Genomic DNA, 8,494 nt, shown 5'->3' on the forward strand with positions numbered 1-8,494 from the left:
CATTGGCCTTGAGCAAAAAAGCTTAGGGGCAACACCCAGGCCCTGCGTTCAAGCCCCATAACAGAGAGAGAGAGAGAGAGAGAAAGAGTAGGCTCAGGTAGTCACCAAAACTTCCTCTCCACATCGCCCTATTGACAGTGAGCGAACAAGGATTCAACTGGACCAGACTTGTGCAGTGTGGTCCACACACATCTGACTGAACTCTAATGACCCTGTGACCTCGTGTGTGTCCCATGCTGCCGAGTGTGGTGAAGACGCGGCTGACGGTGCACAGCTCGCTCAGGAAGCGTACACCGTGGCCAACCCTGTGCCAAGCACCAGGTTGTCTTGAGTGGACAAAGCCAACCACAGGGGATTGGGACTGTAGTGGCTCCTCCCCCTCCCCCTCCCTGCCTTCCTCCCACTCATGAGAATTTAGCCAACTGCAGTCCAAGATATGAAACGGGAAACTGCAGAAATAAACAATGCATACATGTTTTCTAGATGATAGTATAGTGCTGTATTTGTTACAAATCCCTCCCTAAATTTAATTTCTAAGTGAAGCTTTATCACCGGTACACATGTATGAGCTAGCAGAATATAGACATATATAATATATATGCTATATAGAATATATAAATTCTATATAGAATGTATATTCTATATGATATATATTCTATATAGAATATGCAAATTCTATATATACTATGTAGGATATATATCCTACATATTGTATATGTATATACATATTCTATATGTACAGAATATATATGCATATACATATATATATACATATACATATTATAAATGTATATGTATATTATATATGTATATATGCATACATATATTTCAGTACTATTGATTTGGGGCATCTTGTAGCTCAGAAGAGACAAATGTGCTTCACAGGTGGGGAAACTGAGTTTTGGAGAGGTGAAATGACTCAGCCAGGGCTATACCATCCCCCCTAACATGCCAAACTGCGCCTCCATGCAAGGATCAGGGCTCCTGGTGACCCCACACAAGGGCTGATGGCTGTGAAGTGCTTCGTGCACCCATAGTGCACAGAGGCTGTTGGTGTTCCCGCCCCCAGCGCCCCCAAGGGACTCTGCTCCTCCCAGCCCACCCACACGCAGGGAGGGGCTGAGTGAGAGCCGGTAGATGTGACTCTAGGCCCTGTGGTGTCCCAGAGAGTGACAAGAAGGTGTGGGGCCCAGCTGCAGGACTCGCGCTGTGGCCGCAGGGCGGCTGGCCTCAGTGCCCTCTGCTCTGTCCCGCCCCGGCCAGGCATCGTGCGTGCCTCCAGCGTCTTCCCGATCCTCAGCACCATCCTTCTGCTGCTCGGAGGCCTGTGCATCGGCGCGGGGAGGATCTACAGCCGCAAGAACAACATCGTCCTCAGCGCCGGCATCCTCTTCGTGGCCGCGGGTGAGCCTGGGGCTTGCGTGGCCACCAATGGCGCCCCGCATTGGGACGGGAGCTGGGGACGTGGTGGAGGACCTGGGGACGTGGTGGGGGAGCTGGGGACGTGGTGGGGGAGGCGGGCGCGTGGTGGAGGAGCTGGGCGCGTGGGGGGGGGGCGGGCGCGTGGTGGGGGAGCTGGGCGCGTGGTGGAGGAGCTGGGCGCGTGGTGGAGGAGGCGGGCGCGTGGTGGAGGAGGCGGGCGCGTGGTGGAGGAGCTGGGCGCGTGGTGGAGGAGCTGGGCGCGTGGTGGAGGAGGCGGGCGCGTGGTGGAGGAGGCGGGCGCGTGGTGGAGGAGGCGGGCGCGTGGTGGAGGAGCTGGGCGCGTGGTGGAGGAGCTGGGGACGTGGTGGAGGGGGTGGGCGCGTGGTGGAGGAGGCGGGCGCGTGGTGGAGGAGCTGGGCGCGTGGTGGAGGAGGCGGGCGCGTGGTGGAGGAGCTGGGCGCGTGGTGGAGGGGGCGGGCGCGTGGTGGAGGAGCTGGGCGCGTGGTGGAGGGGGTGGGCGCGTGGTGGAGGGGGTGGGCGCGTGGTGGAGGGGGCGGGCGCGTGGTGGAGGAGGCGGGCGCGTGGTGGGGGAGCTGGGGGCGTGGTGGAGGAGCTGGGCGCGTGGTGGAGGAGCTGGGCGCGTGGTGGAGGAGGCGGGCGCGTGGTGGAGGAGGCGGGCGCGTGGTGGAGGAGCTGGGCGCGTGGTGGAGGAGCTGGGGGCGTGGTGGGGGAGGCGGGCGCGTGGTGGAGGAGGCTGGCGCGTGGTGGAGGAGCTGGGCGCGTGGTGGAGGGGGCGGGCGCGTGGTGGAGGAGCTGGGGACGTGGTGGAGGGGCGGGCGCGTGGTGGGGGAGCTGGGGCGCGTGGTGGGGGAGCTGGGCGCGTGGTGGGGGAGCTGGGCGCGTGGTGGGGGAGCTGGGCGCGTGGTGGGGGAGCTGGGCGCGTGGTGGGGGAGATGGGCGCGTGGTGGAGGAGCTGGGCGCGTGGAGGAGCTGGGCGCGTGGTGGAGGAGGCGGGACGTGGTGGAGGAGCTGGGCGCGTGGTGGAGGAGCTGGGCGCGTGGTGGAGGAGCTGGGCGCGTGGTGGAGGAGCTGGGCGCGTGGTGGAGGAGCTGGGCGCGTGGTGGAGGAGGCGGGGACGTGGTGGAGAGGCGGGCGCGTGGTGGAGGAGCTGGGGCGCGTGGTGGGGGAGCTGGGCGCGTGGTGGGGGAGCTGGGCGCGTGGTGGGGAGGCGGGCGCGTGGTGGAGGAGGCGGGCGCGTGGTGGAGGAGCTGGGCGCGTGGTGGAGGGGGCGGGCGCGTGGTGGAGGAGCTGGGCGCGTGGTGGAGGAGCTGGGGGCGTGGTGGAGGAGGCGGGCGCGTGGTGGAGGAGGCGGGGACGTGGTGGGGGAGCTGGGGCGCGTGGTGGAGGAGCTGGGCGCGTGGTGGAGGAGCTGGGCGCGTGGTGGAGGAGCTGGGGGCGTGGTGGAGGAGCTGGGCGCGTGGTGGAGGGGGCGGGCGCGTGGTGGAGGAGCTGGGCGCGTGGTGGAGGAGGCGGGGCGCGTGGTGGGGGAGCTGGGCGCGTGGTGGAGGAGCTGGGCGCGTGGTGGAGGGGGCGGGCGCGTGGTGGGGGAGGCGGGCGCGTGGTGGAGGGGGCGGGCGCGTGGTGGAGGAGCTGGGCGCGTGGTGGGGGAGCTGGGGACGTGGTGGAGGAGGCGGGCGCGTGGTGGAGGAGGCGGGGACGTGGTGGGGGAGCTGGGGCGCGTGGTGGAGGAGCTGGGCGCGTGGTGGAGCTGGGCGCGTGGTGGAGGAGCTGGGGGCGTGGTGGAGGAGCTGGGCGCGTGGTGGGGGAGCTGGGGACGTGGTGGAGGAGCTGGGCGCGTGGTGGAGGGGGCGGGCGCGTGGTGGAGGAGCTGGGCGCGTGGTGGAGGAGGCGGGGCGCGTGGTGGAGGAGCTGGGCGCGTGGTGGAGGAGGCGGGGGCGTGGTGGAGGAGCTGGGCGCGTGGTGGAGGAGCTGGGCGCGTGGTGGAGGGGGCGGGCGCGTGGTGGAGGAGCTGGGCGCGTGGTGGAGGAGGCGGGGACGTGGTGGGGGAGCTGGGGCGCGTGGTGGAGGAGCTGGGCGCGTGGTGGAGCTGGGCGCGTGGTGGAGGAGCTGGGGGCGTGGTGGAGGAGCTGGGCGCGTGGTGGGGGAGCTGGGGACGTGGTGGAGGAGCTGGGCGCGTGGTGGAGGGGGCGGGCGCGTGGTGGAGGAGCTGGGCGCGTGGTGGAGGGGGCGGGCGCGTGGTGGAGGAGCTGGGCGCGTGGTGGGGGAGATGGGCGCGTGGTGGAGGAGCTGGGCGCGTGGAGGAGCTGGGCGCGTGGTGGAGGAGGCGGGACGTGGTGGAGGAGCTGGGCGCGTGGTGGAGGAGCTGGGCGCGTGGTGGAGGAGCTGGGCGCGTGGTGGAGGAGCTGGGCGCGTGGTGGAGGAGCTGGGCGCGTGGTGGAGGAGGCGGGGACGTGGTGGAGAGGCGGGCGCGTGGTGGAGGAGCTGGGGCGCGTGGTGGGGGAGCTGGGCGCGTGGTGGGGGAGCTGGGCGCGTGGTGGGGAGGCGGGCGCGTGGTGGAGGAGGCGGGCGCGTGGTGGAGGAGCTGGGCGCGTGGTGGAGGGGGCGGGCGCGTGGTGGAGGAGCTGGGCGCGTGGTGGAGGAGCTGGGGGCGTGGTGGAGGAGGCGGGCGCGTGGTGGAGGAGGCGGGGACGTGGTGGGGGAGCTGGGGCGCGTGGTGGAGGAGCTGGGCGCGTGGTGGAGGAGCTGGGCGCGTGGTGGAGGAGCTGGGGGCGTGGTGGAGGAGCTGGGCGCGTGGTGGAGGGGGCGGGCGCGTGGTGGAGGAGCTGGGCGCGTGGTGGAGGAGGCGGGGCGCGTGGTGGGGGAGCTGGGCGCGTGGTGGAGGAGCTGGGCGCGTGGTGGAGGGGGCGGGCGCGTGGTGGGGGAGGCGGGCGCGTGGTGGAGGGGGCGGGCGCGTGGTGGAGGAGCTGGGCGCGTGGTGGGGGAGCTGGGGACGTGGTGGAGGAGGCGGGCGCGTGGTGGAGGAGGCGGGGACGTGGTGGGGGAGCTGGGGCGCGTGGTGGAGGAGCTGGGCGCGTGGTGGAGCTGGGCGCGTGGTGGAGGAGCTGGGGGCGTGGTGGAGGAGCTGGGCGCGTGGTGGGGGAGCTGGGGACGTGGTGGAGGAGCTGGGCGCGTGGTGGAGGGGGCGGGCGCGTGGTGGAGGAGCTGGGCGCGTGGTGGAGGAGGCGGGGCGCGTGGTGGAGGAGCTGGGCGCGTGGTGGAGGAGGCGGGGGCGTGGTGGAGGAGCTGGGCGCGTGGTGGAGGAGCTGGGCGCGTGGTGGAGGGGGCGGGCGCGTGGTGGAGGAGCTGGGCGCGTGGTGGAGGAGGCGGGGACGTGGTGGGGGAGCTGGGGCGCGTGGTGGAGGAGCTGGGCGCGTGGTGGAGCTGGGCGCGTGGTGGAGGAGCTGGGGGCGTGGTGGAGGAGCTGGGCGCGTGGTGGGGGAGCTGGGGACGTGGTGGAGGAGCTGGGCGCGTGGTGGAGGGGGCGGGCGCGTGGTGGAGGAGCTGGGCGCGTGGTGGAGGAGGCGGGGCGCGTGGTGGGGGAGCTGGGGCGCGTGGTGGAGGAGCTGGGCGCGTGGTGGAGGAGCTGGGGGCGTGGTGGGGGAGGCGGGCGCGTGGTGGGGGAGCTGGGGACGTGGTGGAGGAGCTGGGCGCGTGGTGGAGGAGCTGGGCGCGTGGTGGAGGAGCTGGGCGCGTGGTGGAGGGGGCGGGCGCGTGGTGGAGGAGCTGGGCGCGTGGTGGAGGAGGCGGGGCGCGTGGTGGGGGAGCTGGGGCACGTGGTGGAGGAGCTGGGCGCGTGGTGGAGGAGCTGGGCGCGTGGTGGAGGAGCTGGGGGCGTGGTGGAGGAGGCAGGGACGTGGTGGAGGAGCTGGGGGCGTGGTGGAGGAGGCGGGGACGTGGTGGAGGAGGCGGGGACGTGGTGGAGGAGGCGGGGACGTGGTGGAGGAGGCGGGGACGTGGTGGAGGAGGCGGGGACGTGGTGGGGGAGCTGGGCGCGTGGTGGAGGAGCTGGGCGCGTGGTGGAGGGGCGGGCGCGTGGTGGAGGAGCTGGGGACGTGGTGGAGGAGGCGGGCACGTGGTCTCTGTGGAGGGACTGCAGAGTCACCATGCGCTATTAACTCTTTAAAATCTAGGTTTGTAGCCGGGCGCTGGTGGCTCGCGCCTGTCATCCTAGCTATTCAGGAGGCTGAGAGCCAAGGATCAAAGTTCAAAGCCAGCCCGGGCAGGAAAGTCCATGAGACTCTTATCTCCCGTGAACCACCAGAAATGGTGAACCGGAAGTGGTGCTGTGGCTCAAAGTGGTAGAGCGCTAGCCTTAAGCAAAAGTGCTCAGGGACAGCGCCCCAGCCCTGAGTTCAAGTCACAGCACCCATGAAAAAAACTGAAAATTAATAACGTAACATAAAGTCTGGGTTTGTGGGGGGGAGGGGCAAAGCCTTCATGAGATTTCCTTTTGGGGTGATGACAGCCATGTTTTAGAGCTAGATAGTGGTGGTAGGTGTTCACCTTGTGAAGGAACAAGGGTACATGAGGCTGGGCAGAGTTTGGTTTCTACAATGGGTCCTAGCACCGATCCCCATGGATACCAAGGGACGATACAGGGGAGAAAAATCAGACGTGGGGATAAACAGTTGCTCATGCTGAGGGGACTGCTCAGCAGCCCCTCCTCTGGCCGGCATTCCTTGGCCTGTCCCTCGGACAAGGGTCTAATGTCTGCCTCGCTCTCCCTTCCCGCCCCTCCCCCCCCACCTCCAACTCAGGTCTCAGCAACATCATAGGCATTATCGTCTACATTTCCAGCAACACGGGGGACCCGAGTGACAAGCGAGATGAAGACAAGAAGAACCATTACAACTACGGCTGGTCTTTTTACTTCGGAGCCCTGTCGTTTATTGTGGCCGAGACCGTGGGAGTCTTGGCCGTAAACATTTACATTGAGAAAAACAAAGAGTTGAGGTTTAAAACCAAACGGGAGTTCCTGAAGGCCTCTTCCTCCTCACCCTACGCCAGGATGCCAAGCTACAGGTACCGCCGACGGCGCTCCCGGTCCAGCTCTAGGTCCACTGAGGCCTCACCCTCCAGGGACGCATCTCCTGTGGGCCTGAAGATCACCGGGGCCATCCCCATGGGCGAGCTGTCCATGTACACTCTGTCCCGAGAGCCCCTCAAGGTCACCACGGCCGCCAGCTACAGCCCTGATCAAGAGGCCGGCTTCCTGCAGGTGCACGATTTCTTCCAGCAAGATCTGAAGGAGGGATTTCCCGTGAGCATGCTGAACCGCAGGACCACCCCCGTGTGATGTGTGCCCCGTCCCCCACCTCAGCACCGGCTCCCCGTCCCCCCAGCAGCTGTGGGCACCTCCCAGGAGGGCAGACGGTCCTTGAGACTCCGGACAAGGAACTGAAGTCAGACATCTCCCTGGCCTCCAGCAGGAGCGCTGGGCTGGCTTAGAGGTCTTGAAGCCCCAGAGACTGGAATCAAGGCCTTGGTAGAAGCTGAAGGGCAGGCCGACTTTATCCCCAGAACAGATTGCTTTTATTCCTGCCCCAGGCTTTTCCAGAATCTCCTAGGAGGCCCAAGAGCTTTCCTGGAGCTGCACAGGAAAAGAAAATTGAGCCATTATCTCCTATTGAAAACCTGTCTTGCAAGGAGAAGGAGATTTCAGGCCTTCACCTTCCCCCCTCAACCCTCCCAGCCCCTGCCTGGGCACTGGGCCACTGGAAGGCCTCTCCAGGCACAGAGAAGTTTCTAGACTCTGATCAGCGGCTTTCAAATCTGGGGTCCCCTGTGTCTTTGAGCCAGAAACAAGGACAACAGAGCCCGCGCCCTTCCTCTCGGTCTCTCTTCTTCTCTCCATCTCTCTCAGACAAGTGGGCAGGACAAAGTCAGCCTGAAGGGAAATGGCCAACTAACTGGTGCTTCAGCCTTGAGCTGCCCTGGGCCTGGCCTTCCTTCACCTTCGAAGATGGAGGCCTGTGGAAGAGTCTGAGGTAAAGATGGAGGCAGCCACTGGCTTCCCAGTCGGCTTCCAGAAGTTTCCCCCCCTTACTTATAAGAGGCAGGACACACGGCCTGAACTTGAAGGTCTAGAAGATTCCATGAGTCAGAGGAAAGGTGGCCACATGGGCTCTTGCTGGGTCCTTCTGCCCTGACTTGAGGAGCAAGGTTGCCTGGTGTGGGGAGATAAGCCCGAATCTCACCTCCATACTGGTGTTTGGCTGCAGAAACCTGGACTTCGGTACAAGAAAGGAAGATTTGAGGGCAAATAGCGACCAAAAACACAAAGAAACATCAGGCAGGAAGCATCCATTTCTCAGTGGTTGGGAACCAACACCAGGAGAGTGAGTTATGTTCATTTCCTCATCTCAAAAAGTAGCAGCAGCACCTTCCCACCCCACCCCCAGCTCCTGTTCTTGTCATTTGTTCGGCCGCCATGCAGAAGCGTGCACAGAGGGGCCGGGCTGGGTGTTCCTTCTCCCTGAGGGGACAGACATCTCGCCGGTTTGTTTGGAACTTGAGGAAGAAGCTGTTTGTTTGGAACTTGAGGAAGTAGGTTCTGGGTTTTGCAGGTCTGGAAGACAAACATTCTGGAAACATGGGACTTGCCCTCTTTTCTATCAAACACGTGCTTTCTAAGGACCAACGGTTTCTTACTTTTTGACATTTCTTAATCGGATCTGTGATCTCGTAGCTGTTTCACTTGCAAGTGACGAGCAAATTCTTACCTCAGCCACCTGCTCACAGAGGCCCTGGGCCCACCCAGGGCCGTTTGATCTAAGTGATGACCTTCGTCTCTCCCTGCCCACCCTCCACCCCCGGGAGAGGACTGCCCAGCCCCACGGCCCCCCCACCGTGTGCCGGCGAGCCAAGACGTGAGGTGTGCTTGCCGAAACCCTTCCCTCCTGGCCAGGTTGGCTTTTGGGTGTGTCCAAGCATGCAGAGTGAGCACCCAAGCGTTGGGGCGTGTGGTCAGGCCCTGCAGCAGGACTCCCCACCCCCACCGCCCCTCACCATC

The 8,494-nt window shown here is 65.1% G+C and overlaps 1 protein-coding gene across 2 annotated transcripts in view; it reads left to right on the plus strand.

Annotated features, from left to right (window-relative positions):
* Positions 1 to 6,814, plus strand: part of Cacng4 (calcium voltage-gated channel auxiliary subunit gamma 4) — a 56,125-nt gene extending 49,311 nt beyond the window's left edge. Inside the window, exons 4-5 of one of the 2 annotated variants that reach the window (XM_042665472.1) lie at positions 1,264 to 1,404; positions 6,240 to 6,794. In XM_042665472.1, the coding sequence (XP_042521406.1) occupies positions 1,264 to 1,404; positions 6,240 to 6,778 (680 nt within the window). In that variant the 3' untranslated portion in view covers positions 6,779 to 6,794. Of the gene's footprint in view, positions 1 to 1,263; positions 1,405 to 6,239 lie in introns of both variants that reach the window. The other variant, XM_042665473.1, reaches the window with a different exon arrangement.
* The last annotated feature ends 1,680 nt before the right edge of the window (positions 6,815 to 8,494 follow it).

Source organism: Dipodomys spectabilis, unplaced genomic scaffold (genome assembly GCF_019054845.1).
Source record: "Dipodomys spectabilis isolate Male_0828 unplaced genomic scaffold, ASM1905484v1 ptg000329l, whole genome shotgun sequence".
Taxonomy (NCBI): Eukaryota; Metazoa; Chordata; class Mammalia; order Rodentia; family Heteromyidae; genus Dipodomys; species Dipodomys spectabilis.